Source organism: Dendrobates tinctorius, unplaced genomic scaffold, assembly GCF_039654945.1.
Source record: "Dendrobates tinctorius isolate UK_male_01 unplaced genomic scaffold, ASM3965494v1 ptg000104l, whole genome shotgun sequence".
Lineage (NCBI taxonomy): Eukaryota > Metazoa > Chordata > Amphibia > Anura > Dendrobatidae > Dendrobates > Dendrobates tinctorius.
In genome coordinates this window covers 16,647,582-16,670,338 of record NW_027361772.1, presented here as the reverse complement: position 1 = coordinate 16,670,338, position 22,757 = coordinate 16,647,582, and the positions used below count along the sequence as shown (strand labels likewise).

General features: G+C 45.1%; 1 protein-coding gene across 3 annotated transcripts in view; it reads left to right on the top strand.

The window, feature by feature from the left end:
• Positions 1-22,757, top strand: part of DDHD2 (DDHD domain containing 2) — a 71,679-nt gene that overhangs the window by 23,851 nt on the left and 25,071 nt on the right. For all 3 annotated transcript variants that reach the window (XM_073588824.1, XM_073588823.1, XM_073588825.1), the window contains 7 exons: positions 10,531-10,741; positions 14,124-14,314; positions 14,594-14,683; positions 17,554-17,679; positions 18,558-18,642; positions 18,728-18,869; positions 19,959-20,167. In XM_073588824.1, the coding sequence (XP_073444925.1) occupies positions 10,531-10,741; positions 14,124-14,314; positions 14,594-14,683; positions 17,554-17,679; positions 18,558-18,642; positions 18,728-18,869; positions 19,959-20,167 (1,054 nt within the window). The remainder of the gene's footprint in view (positions 1-10,530; positions 10,742-14,123; positions 14,315-14,593; positions 14,684-17,553; positions 17,680-18,557; positions 18,643-18,727; positions 18,870-19,958; positions 20,168-22,757) is intronic.

Below are 22,757 nucleotides of genomic sequence, written 5' to 3'. Positions count from 1 at the left end.
AGGGTTTTTTTTTTTTTTATCAGAATCTCTTCAAATCTCAAAATATTGTGCTTTTGCTGTGAAAACTCGGAATAAAGACTCTGTGTGCACATAACTTTTAACTTTTTTTTATTCTTTCGTTTGTAATTAACTCACTTTTTAGTGAAATCACTGATGCTGCAATTTCGATAGCCTTCACATTACCTTCATCCACTCAGTTCAATAGATGCGGTAGATCATGTCCTGTGCATGCTTCACCTGATCTCTTCTTACTTGTCTTCTCCCACCAAGAATTTTTTTTTTTTTTTCTGTTTTTGGCTCTTTTTACATAGTGTGAATGCTTTATAGTCTTTACCTAGGCGGTGTGGCTCACAGGATCCTCTGATAGCAGCCTTCAGCTCGTTTTCATTGGCATCAATTACTGCATCAATGCGACGTGGCATGGAGGTGATCAGCCTGTAGCACTGCTGAGGTGTTATGGAAGCCCAGGTTGCTTTGATAGCAGCCTTCAGCTCGTCTGCATTGTTGGGTCTGGTGTCTCTCATCTTCCTCTTGACAATACCACATAGTTTCTCTATGGGGTTAAGGTCAGGCGAGTTTGCTGGCCAATCAACCACAGTGATACTGTTGTTTGTAAACCAGGTATTGGTACTTAATCGCCTCATTGGGGGACACAGAACCGTGGGTGTTATGCTGCTGTCCACTAGGAGGCGACACTATGCATAATCTGAAAAAGATTAACTTTGGCTCCTTCTCTGCAGTATACACCCCTGGACGGCGTCAGCCCTCTCCAGTTTTTGCTTAGTGTCGCAAGGAGGCACACCTAAAAATTTTTACTCCGTTTTTTCTTATTTGTTTTCTTCCAGCGGACTACAGATGAAGAAAAGCGGGTCTCCATCGAGACTCCTGGCATGGCTCCCTCCTCTGTCCCCTATTAGGGGTACCCGGTTGATGTCGAGGTGGCTATTCCCCATGTCGCTCCTTCCCCAGTCCCTCGGGTACTGGTTCGAAGTCGAGACCCCCCCCTTCTTCCCCAAGCTCTGGGTGTGGGCGAGGAAAGGGTGAAGCCCCCTGACGGTGACAGCAGCACCCACCCTAATCCTCCTCTGGGGGTATTAGGTTGAGATACCGCAGGTAGGGCTTGTATCAGGCACCATTGGACCGCTTACAGACCCAGGGACCCCAGCCCAGCTGCGGGCTCCTGTTGGGACTGGGGGAGGTGCAGGCAGGCATGGCACTTGTCAGAGACTGGGCTCCCTGCACCCCTGTCGCTGCGGCAGCACCAGCCGCATAGCACTCCACAGGGCCCCGTTCGCGCTCATGACGCCCCGCTAGCCTTACTTTCATTCCAGGGTGGTCTGGGTTAAATCCGACCACCCCCCGGACAACCGCGCCGTCCTGGAGCCCTTCTGGGCATGAGGTCTCAAATTTAGGCCGCGGCTTCGGCCTAGCCGAAGTCGCGCCTTATTCCTGCCCTCCGGATGACGAAAATGACACTCTGCAGTGTCATAGAAGGGGCGGATCAAGGCAGGAAGGGCGCGCTTTTACATAGCTCAGCGTGCCCTTCTCAGCTCTCTGCCCCCTTCCTCCTCCACCTCAGAATCCCGGTGGCCATCTTGCTGCAGCAGAAAACATAGCTGAAGCAGCACAGCAGTCTCTGGGGGGCACAGGACTGTCAATTGTCGGTGCTGGATCTAGGGGCACACCGGTGAGGTAAGATCACAGCTGGGTTCCCTTACCCAGTTGTGAATTTATATTACCTATAACGTTCCCCTGCTAGCCAGCGTCTAAGCACTATGTCGGGCTCAAGAAAGACCAGGCAAGACTGTTTTTATGCATTCTGCACAGCCTGCAAGTCCACTCTCCCCAGTGGCAGCACGTACCCGCACTGCCGGGACTGTACCCCAAACACTGGGTCCGAACCCCAAGACGTCCCTACCAACGCTTCTGCGCCTGAGACCACGCCGGAATGGGCTACACAGATGTTGCAGTCTATGACACAGTCTATGAATAACCTGATCTCGACATTACTGCAGGCTCTGAAGGGGCATGTCTCGGCTATGAACGTTACCCAGCAAAGGGACAGCCCGTCTCAGGGACATGCCGCTTCCGACAGTATTAGACGAAAGCGGACCCACATGTCGCGTTCATCCGCGTCCTCACATAGCACTCGTTCGTCCCCCTCTAGGGAGAGACACGGTGGCTCTTGATCACCTTCACCGCCCCCTGACAGAGACAGACAACGCGGATCTCCACAACGATCCCCGACCACAGAAGACCTCCTCCCTAGTTCACCTGCTAGGGAGCTCCTTAGCGATGCGCAAGACTCAGAAGGCATATGTGACTCTAACTCAGACAACGAAACAGAGAATCCTCTGATACCTTGTCCCCCTAGTAATACAGCGCTAGTTGAGGATATAATCTCCTCCATCCTTCGGGTGCTGGACATTTCTGATCCAACCCCAGAACACAAGATTTGCTTTGAGACTGTTCTGAAACCACCTAAGGTCTTCCCTAATCACCTGGAATTTCAAAAAATACTTTCTAAGCATTTTTCGCAGCCTGAGAAAAAATTCGCAAATACTTAGAAGCAAAGTACCCCTTCCCACAGAAGGACACTAAGGAATGGACAGATCCACCCGAAGTGGACCCCCCAGTCTCTAGGCTAGCAGCACAGACTCTTCTTTCACTGCCAGACAGCTCAACCCTCAAGGACGCAGCAGACAGGCAGGTAGAACGCATGGCTCGTTCAGTCTTCGAAGCGGCAGGAGCTTCTGTGGCTCCCGCGTTTGCTTCAGTCTGGGCGGCCAAGGCCATTCTAGCCTGGGCTCAAAAATTGCAACAGGGCCTCCAAGCTTCAAATCCTCAGCTGTCGGACCAGGCGGTTCAAATAGCAGTATTAGCAGATTACATGATCCATGCAGCTTTGGATTCTGCAAGAGGTGTAGCGAGAATAGCATCAAACGCCATCACGATCTGGCGTATCCTCCGGCTGAGGGAATGGAAAGCGGACGCGGCCTCAAAAAAGTCCCTCACAAATCTCCCGTACTTCAGTGGGCGTCTTTTCGGTGAAAAGTTGGACACAATGATATCCAACGCCACTGGGGGTAAGAGTACCTCACTCCCTCAATTAAAACCAAAGCGCACGTTTAAAAGACGTAACCAATCTCGTTTCAGATCCTTTCGGAATTCTTCAGGCTGGTCCGTCTCGCGCCCAGCACAAAATCGTAACCGCTCCCCCCCCCCCCCCCCTGCAGAGACAACACAAGAGCGGCAGAGAGGCCAGACAGGACCTGGCAGTCAAAAGCAGGCCAGGCAAAGTCCAAAGGAGGAAAATCTCAGACCTTCTCCTCATCATGACTCACAGCTTCCGGAAGACACCCCACTCGTAGGCGGACGACTGCTACTCTTTCAGCAGGTCTGGCTGCCTATTACAGAAGACAGGTGGGTCAAGGAAATGGTGTCTTCCGGATACAAGATCGAGTTTTTCTACCAGTCCACCGAACCGGTTCATCCTCTCCGTTCCCCCAAAACCACCACTCAAGGCTCGAGCCTTCCATCAAGCGGTTTCCTCCTTCCTTCAAACAGGAGTCATAGTACCAGTTTCTGCAGACGAGCGCTTCCGAGGGTTCTACTCCAATCTGTTTGTAGTTCCCAAGAAGGGAGGCAGTGTCCGACCCATACTAGACCTAAAACAACTCAACAAGTATGTTCGGGTTCGTCACTTTCGCATGGAGTCCCTCCGGTCAATTATTGCGTCCATGGAGAAAGGAGAATATTTCGCCTCCATAGACATACAAGACGCATACCTGCATATACCAATTGCTCCCGCCCATCAGAGATTTCTCAGGTTCGCAATCGACCAGGACCACTACGAGTTCGTTGCCCTCCTGTTCGGACTCGCCACGGCTCCCAGAACGTTTACCAAGATCATGGCAGCCACCATGGACGTTCTACACTCCAGAGGCATAGTAGTCGTTCCATACCTGGATGACCTCATCAAAGCCCCCACCTTCAAGAACTGCGAGGTCAACGTCACAATCGACACTGAGTCGCCTGGGGTGGTTAGTCAATTTACAAAAGTCATCGACTACCCCGAGTCAGTCTCTGACCATCCTGGGGATGCTATTCGACACCTCCAGGGGTCTGGTGCTCCTCCCCAGGGACAAGACACCGGCTCTCTGCCTAGAAGTTCGCATACTCCTCCGCAATCCCCCCCCGATCTCTCCGGTTTGCCATGAGAGTCCTCGGCAGGATGGCAGCAGCAATGGAGGCGGTACCATTTGCCCAGTTTCACCTCAGACCTCTTCAACTGGCCATCCTCAAGTCCTGGGACAGGAATCCATTCTCCCTCGACAGGGAGTTCCAGTTAACATCAAAAGCCAGGACGTCCCTACACTGGTGGCTCAAGCCAACCTCGCTTGCAAGGGGAAAATCCTTTCTCCCAGGCCAATGGAAGGTTTTGACCACCGACGCAAGCCTGACGGGTTGGGGCGCGGTGCATCTACATCACAGGGCGCAAGGCAAGTGGTCACCAATGGAAGCGAACATGCCCATCAACATCCTGGAGATTCGGACCATCTTCCTAGCATTGAGAGCCTTTCATCACTTGCTGGCAGCCTCTCATGTCAGGACTGCCGCTGCTCTCCGTTCTGGGCACTTACCTCGGGCCTCTCATGCTGCTACTCAGCGTTCAGTCGGACAATGCCACGGCGGTGGCATACGTGAACCATCAAGGTGGGACCCGCAGCATCCAGGCGATGAAAGAAGTGACACAAATCCTCCACTGGGCGGAGGACGCGAGGTCGGTACTCTCTGCAGTCCACATTCCGGGTGTGGACAACTGGGAAGCCGACTACCTCAGCAGACAAGGAATGGACTCGGGGGAGTGGTCTCTCCATCCTGAAATTTTTTGTCAGATCTGCCATCGCTGGGGGACCCCAGACGTGGACCTAGTGGCATCCCATCTCAATGCCAAGGTCCCCAATTTCATGGCCAGGACGCGCGATCCAAGATCGCTCGGTGCAGATGCCCTGGTTCAAGACTGAACCCAGTTCCAGCTTCTGTACATTTTTCCACCCCTCCCCCTGATCTCCAGAGTCCTGAGGAATATCAAACAAGAGGGAGTTCCAACCATCCTAATCGCACCAGACTAGCCCAGGCGTACATGGTACGCCGACATCGTACAACTCACAGCAGACGCCCCCTGGCGTCTCCCCATCCGTCCCGACCTGTTTAACACGCCCGTTCTTCCATCAGAAGTCAGGGGCTCTCAATTTGACGGCATGGCCATTGAGACCTGGGTTCTGACCCAAGCAGGTTTTTCACCGGATGTCATTACAACCATGATCATGGCATGGAAGCCAGCTTCCGCCAGGATTTACTACCATATCTGGAAAATTTTCTTTACTTGGTGCGAATCTCATGGACAGACTCCACTCCCCTAAACTCTCCCAAAGGTTCTTGGCTTCATTCAATCGGGCCTGGACGCCAGGCTATCCCTGGGCTCGCTTAAGAGCCAGGTGTCAGCGCTCTCAGTGCTCTTTCAGAGGCGCATTGCTAACAAGCCGCAAGTGAGGACTTTTCTCCAAGGGGTTTCCCGGTTGGCTCCCCCCCCTACAAACGTCCCATTAGACACGTGGGACCTCAGCTTGGTCCTGACAGCATTGCAGGCACCTCCTTTTGAACCCCTTAAGGAGGTCCCTCTCCGCCTTTTATCACAGAAGGTGGTCTTTCTAGTGGCAATCACTTCGCTACGCAGAGTGTCCGAACTTTCGTCACTTTCCTGCAGACGACCCTTCCTGGTTTTCCACCAGGACAAGGTGGTTCTCCGTACAGTCTCATCTTTCCTACCGAAGGTTGTGTCCAGCTTCCATCTCAATGAGGAAATCTCACTGCCTTCTCTTTGCCCGGTTCCGGTTCATAGAGTGGAAAAGGCTCTGCATACGCTTGACCTTGTCAGGGCATTGTGTATATACGTGTCTAGTACTGCTCCCTTCCGGAAGTCTGATTCACTTTTCCTCCTTCCGGAAGGCGTTCGCAAGGGCCTACCAGCTTCCAAAGCCACCCTTGCCAGGTGGATCAGGTCCGCCATACAACAGACTTACCGCCTTCACAATTCTCTTTCGGCCGGTATCATGGCACGCTCTACGCGTGCGGTAGGGGCCTCCTGGGCCATTCGGCACCAAGCCTCGGCTCAACAAGTGTGTAAGGCAGACACTTGGACTAGCCTCCACACGTTTACAAAACACTACAGTGTTCATACCCAGTCCTCAGCGGATGCGAGCCTGGGTAGACGGGTCCTGCAGGCGGCAGTACCCCAAGTCTAGGGAACTGTCAACAGAATATTCGTCCACTGCTTCCCACCCAGGGACTGCTTTGGGACGTCCCACGGTTCTGTGTCCCCCAATGAGGCGACAGAGTAAAGGAGATTTTTGTGTACTCACTGTAAAATCTTTCTCTTAGCCTCTAATTGGGGGACACAGTTCCCACCCTGTTGCCCTTACGGGCCGTTGTTTTGGTTGAGTTCTCATATTGTTTTCTGAGTTCGTACATAGTGGCCTTATTACAGGCATGGTTATGTTATTCCTGTTATGTTCCTCCTAATGCTTTTGCACAAAACTGGAGAGGGCTGACGCCGTCCACGGGTGTATACTGCAGAGGAGGAGCCAAAGTTAATCTTTTTCAGATTAAGCATAGTGTCGCCTCCTAGTGGACAGCAGCATAACACCCACAGTTCTGTGTCCCCCAATTAGAGGCTAAGAGAAACTTTACGGCGAGTACACAAAAATCTGCCTTTTTGGCAGTGTGGACAGGTGCCAAGTCCTGCTGGAGAATGAAATTTCCATCTCCAAAAAGCTTGTTGGCAGTGGAGAGCATGAAGCGCTCTAAATTTCCTGGTAGACGGCTGTTCTGAATTCTGGTCTTGATAAAACACAGTGGACCTACACCAGCAGATGACATGGCTCCCCAAACCATCACTGACTGTGGAAACTTTGATTGGCCAGCAAACTCGTCTATGGGGCATTGTCAAGGGGAAGATGAGAGACACCAGACACAACAATGCAGATGAGCTGAAGGCTGCTATCAAAGCAACCTGGGCTTCCATAACCCCTCAGCAGTGCCACAGGCTGATCGCCTCCATGCCACGCCGCATTGATGCAGTAATTGATGCAAAACGAGCCCCGACCAAGTATTGACTGCATTTACTGAACATGCATTTCAGTAGGCCAACATTTCGGATTTTAAAATCCTTTTTCAAGCTGGTGGTATAAAGTATTCTAATTTCCTGAGATAATGACTTTTGGGTTTTCATTGGCTGTGAGCCATAATCCTTAACATTAACAGAAATAAACACGTGAAATGGATCACTCTGTGTGTAATCACTCTCTAGAATGAGTTTAACTTTTTGTATTGAAGAGCTAAAATTAACTTTTTGATGATATTCTAATTTTGTGAGAAGCCCGTGTGTGTGTGTGTGTGTGTGTGTGTGTGTGTGTGTATATATGTATATGTGTGTGTGTGTGTGTGTATATATATATATATATATATATATATATATATATTATACACATATAGTTTTTTTTATCATGTGAAAATCTTAGCAGGTACTCTCACTTCATGGGCTGTCCTCCTCTCTGCAGTTAAGAGAGACATCACCGTTGTAGCCAATCGGTGAGCTTTACCTCTGCACACCCGCTGAGCTCAGTGATTAGCTACAGCGGGGATGTGCGCGGGCTATGTGATGTCACCACTGCAGCCAAAACACTTGTGGCCCCAATTTTATCAAAGTCTCTTCGCCAGAAATTTCATGCAGAAAAAGAGGAATACGGTGGTTCAGAGTCTGCGCTGCCCAAGGTCAAAGGTGCAGTCACACACTAGGTTAAAACATGAATGGGGTTTATTGTGTCAACGCGTTTCATGGTTTCCAAACCTCTTCTTCATCAGGACCAAACCACAATGAGCATACAACTCAAAAACTGCAGGAATACAAATCCCACCAAGGACAACATCTGCTAGGAGTTTGTATGTTCTCCCTGTGTTTGCTTGGGTTTCCACCGGGTTCACTGGTTTCCTCCTACAATCCAAAGACCTACTGATAGGAAATCTGGATTGTGAGCCCCAATGGGGACAGTGATGATGATGTATGTATGAATTAATGGCGCTGTATCAATGAGTAAAATAAATACACTCACTGGCCACTTTATTAGGTACACCATGCTAGTAAGGGGTTGGACCCCCTTTTGCCTTCAGAACTGCCTCAATTCTTCGTGGCAGAGATTCAACAAGGTGCTGGAAGCATTCCTCAGAGATTTTGGACCATATTGACATGATGGCATCACACAGTTGGCGCAGATTTGTCGGCTGCACATCCCTGATGCGAATCTCCCGTTCCACCACATCCCAAAGATGCTCTATTGGATTGAGATCTGGTGACTGAGGAGGCCATTTGAGTACAGTAAACTCATTGTCATGTTCAAGAAACCAATCTGAGATGATTCGAGCTTTATGACATGGCGCATTATCCTGCTGAAAGTAGCCATCAGATGTTGGGTACATTGTGGTCATAAAGGGATGGACATGGTCAGCAACAATACTCAGGTAGGCTGTGGCGTTGCAACGATGCTCAATTGGTACCAAGGGGCCCAAAGAGTGCCCAGAAAAAATTCCCCACACCATGACACCACCACCACCAGCCTGAACCGTTGATACAAGGCAGGATGGATCCATGCTTTCATGTTGTTTACGCCAAATTCTGACCCTACCATCCGAATGTCGCAGCAGAAATCGAGACTCATCAGACCAGGCAACGTTTTTCCAATCTTCTACTGTCCAATTTCGATGAGCTTGTGCAAATTGTAGCCTCAGTTTCCTGTTCTTAGCTGAGAGGAGTGGTACCCAGTGTGGTCTTCTGCTGCTGTAGCCCATCTGCCTCAAAGTTCGACGCACTGTGCGTTCAGAGATGCTCTTCTGCCTACCTTGGTTGTAACGGGTGGCAATTTGAGTCACTGTTGCCTTTCTATCAGCTCGAACCAGTCTGCCCATTCTCCTCTGACCTCTGGCATCAACATGGCATTTCCGGCCACAGAACTGCCGCTCACTGGATTTTTTTTCTTTTTCGGACCATTCTCTGTAAACCCTAGAGATGGTTGTGCGTGAAAATCCCAGTAGATCAGCAGTTTCTGAAATTCTCAGACCAGCCCTTCTGGCACCAACAATCATGCCACGTTCAAAGGCACTCAAATCACCTTTCTTCCCCATACTGATGCTCGGTTTGAACTGCAGGAGATTGTCTTGACCATGTCTACATGCCTAAATGCACTGAGTTGCCGCCATGTGATTGGCTGATTAGAAATTAAGTCTTAACACACAGTTGGGACAGGTGTACCTAATAAAGTGGCCAGTGAGTGTATATTGATGATGTATTCAAAAAAAGGCCCTTAGTAGCGAATGATAAGTCATATGATATGTTATTGTAGCATATACAGAGTGAAAGCAACATACAAAAGTATGTAATTTTAACATACGCCTTGAAAGGCGATGACGCAATAATCTGCGTGCATGCTTTAACCTTGTGTGTGACTGCACCTGTGAACCTTCGGCAGCCCGGACTCTGAACCACGTAGTCCTCTTTTTCTGCACGGCACCTTATTGGTGGCCCGGCTGCAGCCTTTACGTGCTTTTATATTTGTGACTGTCGCAACCCTATGAGGTGAGCGTACCTACAGTATTTTATTTCATTTGTCTATAAGACATTATTTGCACTTTTTGTTTCTCCAGCTTTGCTTTTCCCCCTGGAAAAAAAAAGCATGAAATACTTTGATAAGTCTCAACACTTTTGCGCACCATGAGGTTGTCGAATAATTTTGCGGGTTTTCTGCCAGTTTCGCCCAGCTCTGCCAAAATGGTGTGACGTCACAGCTAATTCATGATGCGCTGTTGCGTACATTACTCCAGTGTTTGACTGGAGTAAGATTTCTGGTGAGACATAAAATCAATAGAGGGTGGAACTCCTTAAACTAAACTTTTGAAATGTCATAGAGAAGCGTCTGAAGTTTTGATCAGTGGGTGTCCGGAAGCTAAGATCTAAAACGAAGCTGGTCTTCAGTCTTGGAGGAGCGCAGTGTGTCACCAAGCTCTTCTACAACTTTATTTCAGTGATTGGTGGAAGTCTCAGGATCTGGCACCCAAGTCTCTTAACATGCCAGAAGTTTTCAGAAAATGCAGTCACCCTTCTATGTGCAAACAACGATCCATAAAGAAGTTGGCAAAGTTTTAGCTGATTTCTACATACTGGTTTCTGAACACAATAGTCAAAACCTCCCATGGTCAATATAGAAGTCTCCACCCCAGCCAAAGTTTTTTTTTTTTTTTTTTTTATACCACCCCCTCCAGCTTTTTCCTACAGAGCTGATCTTAGGTAACACCTTGGAAGGAGGGGACAAAGTCTTCTCAGTAGTATTAGTCAGAGAGAAGAAGGATCCCCGGCCTGTGTGAGTGTGCAGCATCGCCTCCGCTGACTCATTCATTAGTTTACTTTTATCATTCTAGCCCATGGCATCCCTGGATATATCCGATATACCGGAGACCGAGACCCCTCCACCGATCTTGTACCCGGTCTCTACAGAGACGATGGAGACTGCAATGTACTACGAGGTGGTGGTCCCGCACTGGTTCTATGCCAGGACACATGATGGGAGAAGCTCCTGGAACCCCTTCAGCAAGGAGGACTCCGACACACTGGAGGCAGCGTTCTGCTCTGGTAAGGAAGCCCTATAGAAGACCTCCCATATGGGTACACCTATAGGATTACCACAAGCAGCGTTCACACAGGTCAGGTGGAGTGTAAGGGGTTTCAATCTAACATTTTCTCCAGCTTTGTAACATCCCTTGTGCTTTCTATCTCTCTATCATCCCTTTTTTATTTTTTTTTTTATTTTAGCATGAGGTTTTTTATAAAGTTGTGCAACTTTCACTGATGCAGCAATTATAGGGGTTTCCATGATGAAAACATATATGTATGACGGAAATCCCCTTTAATTGCTGTGTGTGTTTATGTATCTGTCTATGCATCAACAGACCCCCTTAAGTGATTAGCAATGAAAAGTTGTACAGCTCGCCAATATATAATATGCCTGGGATGTAAATGCTCGGACCTCAGACCGTCGTGAAAATGTATTTACTTAAAGAGGTATTCCCATCCCAATATGTAGTAGGTGAAATAATATTAGGAAATGCCTCCTATTAGAAATGTTGTATAGTTCTTCTGATTCGCTATATCGCTTAACCCATGTGCAGGGCATTGCCATAGCTTAGGTATTTGTGGTTACGACCAATAGCAACTAGCTAACTAACTGGCTCTAAATGATTGGTCGTAACCATAGAAGCCAAAGCTACTGCAATGCCCTACACATGGGATAAGTGACATGGTGAATCAGAAGAAATATACTACATTTCTAAATGGAGTTCTTTTCTATTATTATTATTATTACATCTTGTACATATCGGGATAGGATCTTGGAGATGGGAATGTTCCTTTTGTGAATGTGGTGGTGAGCAGTGTGCCGTCTTCTGTTATTATTCCCGTAGAAGTGAAGAAGCACTAATGTTCCCTTCACAGTGATATGTGAGAGTCCTAGCGAGAGGACCTATCCTATGGATAGGTGATAAATGCTGTAAAAACCTGTATAATTTCAAATGAAAATGTGCTATTTTTTTCCGTGCTTGCAGTAGACCTAATTACTGTCCTGATTGTGCTTTCTTCAATTTTTTTTTTTTTTTTTTTTTTTTTTTAAAGATCTATTTTTCTAACTGCTCCCTTGTACACATTATGCTTGCTCTGGCTTGTCATGTGACTGTCACTCAAGTAGAGGTCACATGAGTAGAAATCTTTTGCCGCTGACACTACCTTGGCAACCCCAGAGCAAGCGCGATATTTCCTTATATTCACTGCAGTAATTCCAGCGCTTTAATATCTGCATAGCTCTAACCATTAATGATGAATTGTGTATCTGTGGTGACAAAACAATTAAATCTGACCACGTATGATTCTTTAAATGGTGGGAAAATCATTCCTGTGGTTACGGTTGTAGCTTATTCATAACATCCTCTGTCGGCTATGGAGGAATCTTTATCCAGTGGCATCGGAGTAATGGGATTTACGAGTTTGAGATTTAATCTCATTAATTATAAAGTTTAGTAGGTTAGTTAAGCATTTAATCTTCTAGATGGTAATCTCCCCATAGACAATTCATGATTGTGGGTAGGTGCGGGCGCGGAATAAGCAAAAGTGTAATGGATCCTCAAGATCATAGACTCTAGGTAGGACCTAGAGGATCGGACAGGCTGGGTTTTACATGCCCAATCCTTAATGGGTCAACTAATGTAACATCTGGCCGCTCGGTGATCCTACAGCTGTGACCACCATTGGTGCACTTTGGTTTTACAATATGAGGCCGGGATCACACATGCGAGAAACTCGGACGAGTCTCGCGTCTTAATGCACTCGGGATCGGAGCGTGCGGCTGCATAGAAATACATGCGGCCGCACGCTCCGCTCCCGAGTGCCGGCGGCAGTGCCTGGTATTAAGATGCGAGGCTTGTCCGAGTTTCTCACATGTGTGATCCCGGCCTTAGGGTACAGGTGGATGGTGGAGGAAAAAAAAAAGTCTGTTTCTCCTAAAACTTGACCTCTTTTCACCCACGGTATGCAACCCTCTAAGAGTTATGTGCTCATGAAGTTTGTTTAGAGTCGGTCTGGTCAGAAATAAAACTTTAAAGACTTTTCGTATTCATTTCTATTGGAAGCGTATGTGCACATGGCGTTATTTAGACGCCGGCACAGCTGCCAAGTTTGTCCTGAGGCAGTTCTGCCATAGTTTGTGTCTTTCTCGCTATACTATGCATTATAATGAGTAGGCGGCTTTCAAATGAGCATGTTCCTTCTTGTAACCACTTGACTGTTTCCAAACCCTGAAGCCATTAAAAGACGTGATATGAGATGGATCATGTGCACATGAATAGACTGTTCTCATTTCACGGGGCGCTGTGTCAGGCGGATCCTGTCCGGCATCCACCTGAAAAAGCCGTTGTGTGCACATGGCGTTAAATCACTTTGCTTTTCATACGTCCAGGTTTTCAATAACAACCAGTGGGAGGAAAAAGTGCACGTCCCTTCTTTGAAGCGTCTCCTGATTGAACAGAGCCTCGTTTGGAACAGATTCTATCAATGGGCTGCACACAAAAGTGATTCAAGGGGGGAAAAAAACTCCAAAAAAATGTCAAACACTTCGAAAACAGCTTTAGGAAATGGAAAGCGTTTCCAAAAACAACCACAAAGAAGAAGTGTTTCCAAAAGCTGTTTCCACTTTTTATCCTAGGTTTTGTCTGTTAATGTCCACAGTGTGAACGTGCTCCCCCAAGACCGAGACAAAATGAACATATACCCTGTTGTAAGTAAAAGCAATAGTACATATAAATAGCATAGAGTTCTTCGTAAACACTATTTTTAATTAAAAAAAAAAAAAAAGCGTAAAAGCCATTCCACCAGCGCCAAGGTGACCCAAATCGGGATGGTCCTAACCTCTAGTATTAAAACCTTACCATGTGTCATAGTGACGTCACACATTGCACATATACCAACACGTGTGCAGGCCCATTTCTTTGGTGTTAAAATAATAATGACATAATTTTGATTAATATTCACCCACTATTTTGGTGTATGCAGCTCCTATGCTGACCAATGTGCATTGGAAGGATAATTTTACTTAACATACTTGCAATAAAAAAAACAATGGCCGCTAGGTCCTCCTGCAATCTGATCTGAGCAAGTTAGGTTTATGTCCACCAAGAGAGTAGCTTCAGAGGAGACGATCGCTGAGCTCTGAACTTGCAGGTCCACATGCTGGAGAGCTAAAATGGGTCATAAAAATATAAAAATGCAGAAATCTGCCCACTATATAGCGCAGGACCGTCAGCCACATGGACTTTAGGTTGTTGGCGGATTCTGACATCTGTCCATGGGCTGCTCCAAAACTTAGGGATTTGGTGGCGCCATCATAGTAATTTTGATGCTCTTCCATCTGAATTTTTTAACATTTCTGGCTTTATAATGTTTCTTTTTATTATTATTCTCTTGTTATCAGGAGAGAATCCGAACAGTATTGTTGTGCCGGTTTGTGGCGGCCGATACGACGTTTACCTGGGCAGCCGCAGGCGACTGTCTGTTTACTGGGACGAAGAGGACTCCATCGTACAGAGATGCACCTGGTTCTACAAAGGGGATAAGGACAGCAAATATGTCCCGTATCCAGAGAACTTCAGTGAGATCTTAGAGGTCATTTCCTATTGTATTATTATAGATAATGAAAGACTGTGAGGAAGGGGTCTTCATCAGAAATGACCCTCCTTTAAAAGACTCTGCTCCCGGCATCCCAGCCAAATACCTGACCTTACCGGGGAAAGCTGTGGCCAGCCAGTGCCTATGGTTGAACCCTAGGGGTATTATCGCTCATGGCTGAAATTGTATGTTAGGTTATATGTCAGTAGTTATTCTCCATAGACATGTCTGTAAATTAATATTTTACTTTTTTATTTATTTTTTTTTACCCTCCAGGATGCCTTCATGCAGGCAGTAACCCGAAATGAGTGGAAAAAGAGACTGGAATCACCATCTAGAGACCTCATTATTTTGCATAATCCCAAGGTGAATGAAGAAGACCTTTATCAATGCAATTGCAACCCCACAATTTCCTGAAAATGTTTATGTGCAGCTATGTCGGTGATTTTTTTTAATTTTTTTATATATATACTTTTTTCTTGATTAGGTGTATATGCACACGCTGCGGATTCACCTGCGGATTTTTCCATGCAGATGCGCAGGTAAAACCGCAGGTAAAGTGACCTGCGGTTTTTCTGCGGATTGGACAGCGGTTTTCCCCTGCGGTTTGACACCTGGACAATGGAATAGGTGTCAAACCGCAGCGGAATCCGCAGAAAGAATTGACATGCTGCGGATTTCAAACCGCAGCTTTTCCGCTGGGAAAAATCCACAACATGTGCACTGCGGATTTGAAAACCCATAGGATAACATACTGTACACTGTCTGCGGAACTGCTGCGGATCCGCAAAGGCAAATCCGCTGCGGATCCGCAGCAGAATCCACAGCGTGTGCACATACCCTTAAGGGGAAAAAACATGGCTGCTTTCCTCTTTTTGAAAGGCAGAAACTATTAAAAAAATAAAATTATATATAATATTATTTTCTATAATTTTTCTTATTTCTAGTTTCAATGACACGATGGAGACATGTGCCAGTAAAGTGTACTTTATTAGGAGGTTCAGTCCACCCTAACTATGGCCGGTGTGAACTACCTGCAGACTCTGTCATTGCAAGGAATAAGTTTCCAATTCATCATTTTTCGCAATCATTTTGACTTAAAAAAAAAAAAAAAAAAAAGTTTTTGAAATGTTGTGAAGAATTTGCAACTTTTAGTAGATTTACATCAGTCCCTGCCAACTTTTTTGAAAAAGTGGGTAGAACTTCGTTTGTGGCAGGGGGCAAGGCTAAGCGGGGCCCAGAAATTCATGACACCTTAAAAGTGGCTAAAATTAATAGAGAAATGTACATTACTTCTATTGACGCTCGGCAGCTCAAAGATGCGAAAATGTGTTGGGTCGAATGACTTTTATTGAAATTTACGCATCATAGTACAGCATTCCCTTCATCAAGACCAGTGTGAAAAATGCAAGTCTTGGTCAATTGTGGGCCTAAGTTTAGAGTGTGAAATACGTAAAAAAAAATGAAGGGGCTGGGGTGACCGCTGTGGGATCCCGCTTCTTGGCTGGATCATTTCTTCCTATTTGGGCACATACTGGATTTTTAGACCTGGTTTATTATAGGCGGCTGAGGTCTCTTATTAGAATACACTGTGTTCCAAATTATTATGCAAATGATATTTTTCTATGATTTTCCTAAATAGTCAGTACAAATGACAGTCAGTCTAATAAAAGTCATCACCCATTAGAGTATATATCAAATTTTATTGAAGAAACCTCCCAATGATAACAGTATAATCTCCAAAATGAATAAAAACTCAAATTGCACTGTTCCAAATTATTAGGCACATTAGAATTTCTAAACATTTGATCTGTTTTAAAGAACTGAAAATGTTCATTTGTGGAATTTTGCAGCATTAGGAGGTCACATTCACTGAACAAAAAAGCTATTTAACTCCAAAACATCCTAACAGGCCAAGTTACATGTTAACATAGGAACCCTTCTTTGATATAACCTTCACAATTCTTGCATCCATTGAACTTGGGAGTTTTTGGAGAGTTTCTGCTTGGATTTCTTTGCATGAAGTCAGAATAGCCTCCTAGAGCTGCTGTTTTGATGTGAACTGCCTCCCACCCTCATAGATCTTTTGCTTGATGATACTCCAAAGGTTCTCTATAGTGTTGAGGTCAGGGGAAGATGGTGGCCACTCCATGAGTTTATCTCCTTTTATGCCCATAGCAGCCAATGACTCAGAGGTATTCTTTGCAGCATGAGATGGTGCGTTGTCATGCATGAAGAGGATTTTGCTCCTGAAGGCACGTTTCTGCTTTTTATACCATGGAAGACAGCTGTCAGTCAGAAACTCTATATACTTTGCAGAGGTCATTTTCACACCTTCAGGAACCTTAAAGAGCCCTACCAGCTGTTTCCCCATGATTCTGGCCCAAAACATGACGACTCCTCCTCCTCCTTGCTGAAGTCGCAGCCTTGTTGGGACATAGTGGCCATCCACCAACAATCCATCTGGACCATCCAGGGTTGCTCGACACTCATCAGTAAACAAGACTGTATGAAAATTAGTCTTCATGTATGTCTGGGCCCACTGCTACAATTTCTGCTTGTGAACACTTTTTAGGGGTGGCCGAATAGTAGGTTTATGCACCACAGCAAGCCTTTGAAGGATCCTACACCATGAGGTTCGAGGGACTCCAGAGGCACCAGCAGCTTTAAATATCTGTTTGCTGGTTTGTAATGGCTTTTTAGCAGCTGCTCTCTTAATCCGATGAACTTGCCTGGCAGAAACCTTCCTCATTCTGCCTTTATCAGCACAAACATGTCTGTGCTCAGAATCAACCACAAATCTCTTAACAGTACGATGGTCACGTTTAAATTTTTGGGAAATATCTAATGTTTTCATCTATTGACCAAGGCATTGCACTATTTGATGCTTTTCAGCAGCAGAGAGGTCCTTTTTATTTCCTAAATTCCTTGAAACCTGTGCCCTGCTTAATAATGTGGAACATCAGTCTTAAGTAGTTTACCTTTAATTGGGCTCACCTGGTAAACTAATTATCACAGGAATTTGAGATTGATTTCAGTGATCCAAAGAGCCCTGATACACAATACCATCTATGAGTTTATATGAAAAACAAAAAATTACATCTTTATGACACTTAAATCCAATTTGCATAATAATTTGGAACGCAGTGTATATACAGCCTAAATGTTGATATGATCAGATTAAATTCGTCGTCCTCTTACTGTCTTTTTTTTTTTTTTTTTTTTTTTTTTTGCAGCTTATGGTTCACTACCAGCCAACAGGAATCGTAGATGAATGGGGGGCCAGCCCAAGTGAGCAGGGTCGGCCTCGGACTGTAAAGAGAGGAGTAGACAATATCTCGGTGGAGATACCTCAAGGTGAGGTTTGCCTTCACACGCAAATTATGGGATGTAGACGTCTATTAATGACGCAGTGCGTGCGACTGGAAGTGAAACGTTACTTGGAGAACCCCACGACTCGGAGAACCCCGCAGGTAGTCATACTCCATCCCTTTGGGGACTGTTTTAGGCATAAAACTACTTTTTCTGAAGGTTTGTTTTTTTTTTAAAGGGCTTTTCCATTTATAGTTTTTAAAGGAAACCTGTCACATTGGACAAACTTTATTTACCTACGTAACTAGGGTTGCAATGTCGCCTGGCCACCTTACTGAAAGTGCGGCTACTGGGAGAAAATGAGCTTGTTTCCTCCCAGGAGCCGCTGGGGGTGTACTCAGAGCGGCATACTCGGGTTAAAAATACCGATCATGGCGTTACTCACTTTTTCCGTTTCAACCATGGTCCTGGCCTTGCAATGGTGATCTGACAACTACTGTGTGCGTGACCACTGCAGCCAATCACCGTGCTCAGCGGCTCTGCCGATATACATGACACAGGCTGTTTAGCTCAGGGATTGATTGCAGTGGTCGCCTTCAATGTAGTTGTGATGTTACCACTGCAGCCTGTTAGCAAGGACAGCAGATCTCATACCTTTAGTTACTGTGGCGCTGGATTATCGGACTGATATATCAACTCTCTATGGGAAATGTAGCCTGACATTCCTTTAGGTCACAGTTTCATGGATTCGGGGTAATGGGATGATTATTATGCCCTGACACTTGTTAGTGACTCCTCTTATCACACAGCTATAAATGTGTCTGATCATTCAGTATCCCAGCTCTGTGTCCGGACCATGAATTCAGGAGCTTTACCTCCCCCACATCCAGCAGACTATTAAGCCCCAATTCACTGTGTTTTAGGTGAGCCACCTCAGATCGATCACTTGGTCTTCATGGTTCATGGCATCGGCCCGGCCTGTGACTTGCAGTTTCGAAGCATTGTGCAATGTGGTAAGTACTGTCGCATGAAGAAGTCTGCATGGATCACCCTCTCCATCACTGACCTCCGTTGTTTTGTTTTTTTTCCTTTCCTCAGTAAATGATTTCCGGCTTGTGTCTCTGAATCTGCTGCACGCGCACTTTAAGAAATCCTTGGAAGAAGAACGGATTGGACGGGTAGAATTTCTCCCCGTGGATTGGCACAGCGCTCTCCATGCTGACGCCACCGGAGTTGACAAGTAAGTGCACTGCCACGCTGCATGGACACCACAGACGTGACTTGGAAGAGGGCGGTATGAGTAGCAAAGGTTACCATGACGCGCAGCGCACCATCTTGATAACTTGTCACAGAAGATTATCTCAATTAAGAGGATTAAGATAACTTAAAAGGGATCTTCCCATCTCTAAGATCCTTTCCCAATATGTAGACCTTGTAATAATAATAATATTAGCAAATGCTTTCAATTGAAAATGTAGTACAGTTCTTCTGATTCGCTATGTCACTTATTTCATGTATAGGGCGTTACAGTAGCTTGGATATCCATGGTTACGACCACTAACTGCTAAATAGCTAACTATATGAGTAGTTGTAACCATGGATACCTAAGCTACTGCAGTTCCCTGTACATGGAGTAGGTGACATAGCTAATCAGAAGAACTGTACTACATTTCTAATTGAAGGTATTTGCTAACATTTATTAATAATAATAATAATAATAATAATCCTACTATATATAGGGATAGGATCTTAGAGATGGCAGTAATACTTTTAAAGGAACTTTAATTTTATCAACCAGATAAAAGATACAATGTCCCTGGTGTATTAACCCCTTCTGAACCGTGTAACATAAATCTATATCATATGGGCACAAGGTATGGCGCGGGCTCAGGACCTTAAAAGTTTGGTAGATCTTTAATTGTACCAACCTGGAAAATCATTCTGCCGGGTCATTTTTACCGCACAATGAACGTCTTAAACCCCCCATCACCCAATAAAAAATGGCGAAAGTATTATTTATTTATTTATTTTTTTAATTCTTTTACAACATTTCTCAATACTTTTGGATTTTTTTTTCTTTCCGTTTCTCAGTACGTTATATGGTAAAGTGAAAAATGTAATTCAAAACTGCAACCAACCATGGTCTCGTACCATCGTGTAGACAGAGAAAAAAGGTTATGGTGCTTGTAAGAATGCAAGGGGGGGGGGGAATAAAAGTGCAAAAAATTGGAAAATCGTCCCGTCACGAATGGGTTTCTCTTTGTCACTAATTGTAAAAAGTGTTCCTTTTTTATCTGGTTTTAATTTGACTTCTAATAATTCTCCCTAGTGACATCCAGAGGATCACGCTGCCCAGCATCTGCCGCCTCCGGCAGTTCACCAACGAGACCATCCTGGACCTGTTCTTCTACAACAGCCCGACCTACTGCCAGACCATCGCGAACACCGTGTGTGGGGAGATGAATCGCATCTACCGCCTGTTCTTGGAGAGGAACCCTGAATTCAAGGGGCGAATCTCAGTCACAGGACACAGTCTTGGTAGGTGGTGAGAGGGCAACATGTCACCCGAGGTTCTTACATGTGCCACGTATTAGACCATAACAATTGTGGTAAGGAGGCCTTTAATGGTACAGTGCAGAAAGAGACCCAGCACATTTCCTGCATACAGTACTAGTTCAATAACGAAACAAAAGTGGTATTCTAAGCATTAACCTTCAAGGATGCAGCCCATTTTCCCATCGATATAGCAGCATGAGGGCTTGTATTTCTTTTTATTTTTGGGCTGGATGAGTTATAGTTTTGAATTTGATGTATTTTGTAAATTATATATATTTATTTTATTATACACTTGTGTGAAAAAGTGTTTGCCCCCTTCCTGATTTCCTATTCTTTTGCATGTTTGTCACACTTAAATGTTTCTGTTCACAAAATATATGTAAATATTAGACAAAGATAACACAAGAACTAAGCACAAAATGCATTTTTTTAAATGTAGGCTTTTATTATTAAGGGAAAAAGAAATCCAAACTTTCAGGACCCTGTGTGAAAAAGTGATTTCCTCCCCCTTAAAACCTAAATTAACTGTGGTTTATCACATCTTTGGAAAGCTGAGTTTATATTCCCTAGCCACACCCAGGCCTGATTACTGCCACACCTGTTCTCAATCAAGAAACCACTTAAACAGGACCTGCCTGACAAAGTGAATTAGACCAAAAGATCCTCAAAAGATAAACAGCATGCTGTGATCCAAAGAAATTCTGGAGCAAATGAGAAGCAAACTAATTGAGATATATCAGTCTGGAAAAGGTTATAAAGTCATTTCTAAAGCTTTAGGACTCCAGCGAACCACAGTGAGAGCCATTATCCAAAAAAGGCAAAAACATGGAACAGCAGTGAACGTTCCCAGGAGTGGCCGGCCGACCAAAATTACCCCATGAGCACAGCGATGGCTCATCCAAGAAGCCGCAAAAGACCACACAACAACATCCAAAGAACTGCACGCCTCACTCGTCTCCGTTATGGTTATTGTTCATGACTCCTTCATAAGAAAGAGACTGGGCAAAAATGGCCATCCCACCGCGACAAGGTGTACCCATTGGTATTAAACCCTTACCACGTATCCTGCGACGTCAGTATAAATAAGGGCAGGGACCGACTGAGATTGTGAAATGGCCGCAGTGTGAACGTGCTCTTACACGTTGCACATATACCAGCTTATAGTCCGGCTCCTTTCCCTGTGTATGGGGATGAAGCCCGTCACGTTGTCCTTTATGTGAAGCCTCTATATCAGCTGCTGAATCTTGTACCTGGCGTGACAATATAATTGTGCAGCCGGTGTGTGTTGATCTTTGCCCGTTTAGTGATTCATGTGTAATCTGGGTCAGAAAGTCATTGTTACATATAATGTGATCTCGCGTCAGCTTTCTTGCCAAATGTCTGTCATTCTACAGTTTTTGTTCTTTTTTTATTACTTTTATACAAGTAATACACTTCTTTGAAAAAAAAATTGACAAAGTTCTTTTTTTTTTTTTCCGCCAGTGAAGATGTCTGAGAGCTTATTTTTTTGGGGTGAACTTTTGATCGCTTTTTATGGACTCTATGGGAGTCAAAGTAAACAAAAAAAAAACAAAACATAATTTCTAAATCTGTATTTTTTTTTTTATGCCCCTTTGGCTGTAATTGTCGTGTTATCTCTATTCTGCAGCTTGATACAGTCATGACAGTTCTAGATTTATAAAAGTTTTGTAACTTTTTCACGAGCGACGCTTTAAAAAAATGATTTACTTCTAATGGGTCAGTATATTCGGAGACCCATAAATTACATTTCTCTGCAAATATATGAGGGCTTTTTTTTTTTTTTTTTTTTGTGGAAAGCTGTTGTTTTACTGGCACCATTCTTGGGTACTTACAACTTTGTTTCATCAGTTTTAAGTCTTTTAGTAGCAATCTGGAACGAAAGACCATAAAACTGAAATAGTTTTTAAAGGACACTTTTTTTTTTTTTTTTTAACTTCATTTTGCAGGTTGATACAATTACGCTGATACTAATTTAATTTTTTTTTTTTTTTAGCCGCTTTGCAGGGTGTTGGGTCGCACCTCCCCCTCCCCCACGCACACACAAATAAACCATTTTTTTTATTAGTATAGCTTATTTATATATTTATTTAGTTTTAATATATATTTCTTACTAGTCTCACAAGTGGATTTGGACCTGTGAGCCTTTGGTAGCATTGAAAATACAATATACTACATTGTGTTATCAAACCTGTGAGCGGTTGATGGACAGTCATCCCATCAGGCGCTGCCTCTAGCAGGAGATGTCGGAAAGGGAGGCCATTTTAGTCCTAACACAGCGGCACGCCGTGATCACGCTGCAGTGGTGCTGATCCCCTGACAAAGGGAGTCCTCCTCACAAAGCCCTCTCATTATTGATTCGCAGCGTTGGAGGAGTTAAAATGCTGAGATCGGCGTTGGGTCCGATCCCAGCATAATAGCCGCCTCCTGATATGCATGACACCGGCACAACTGCTGTACCCAAGCCATCCGCCATCCCGGAGATGTAGCTAAATGCGGGAAATCACTTAAAATCTGGATGTACAGTTGTGTCCATTTGTGGGAAGGGGTTAAA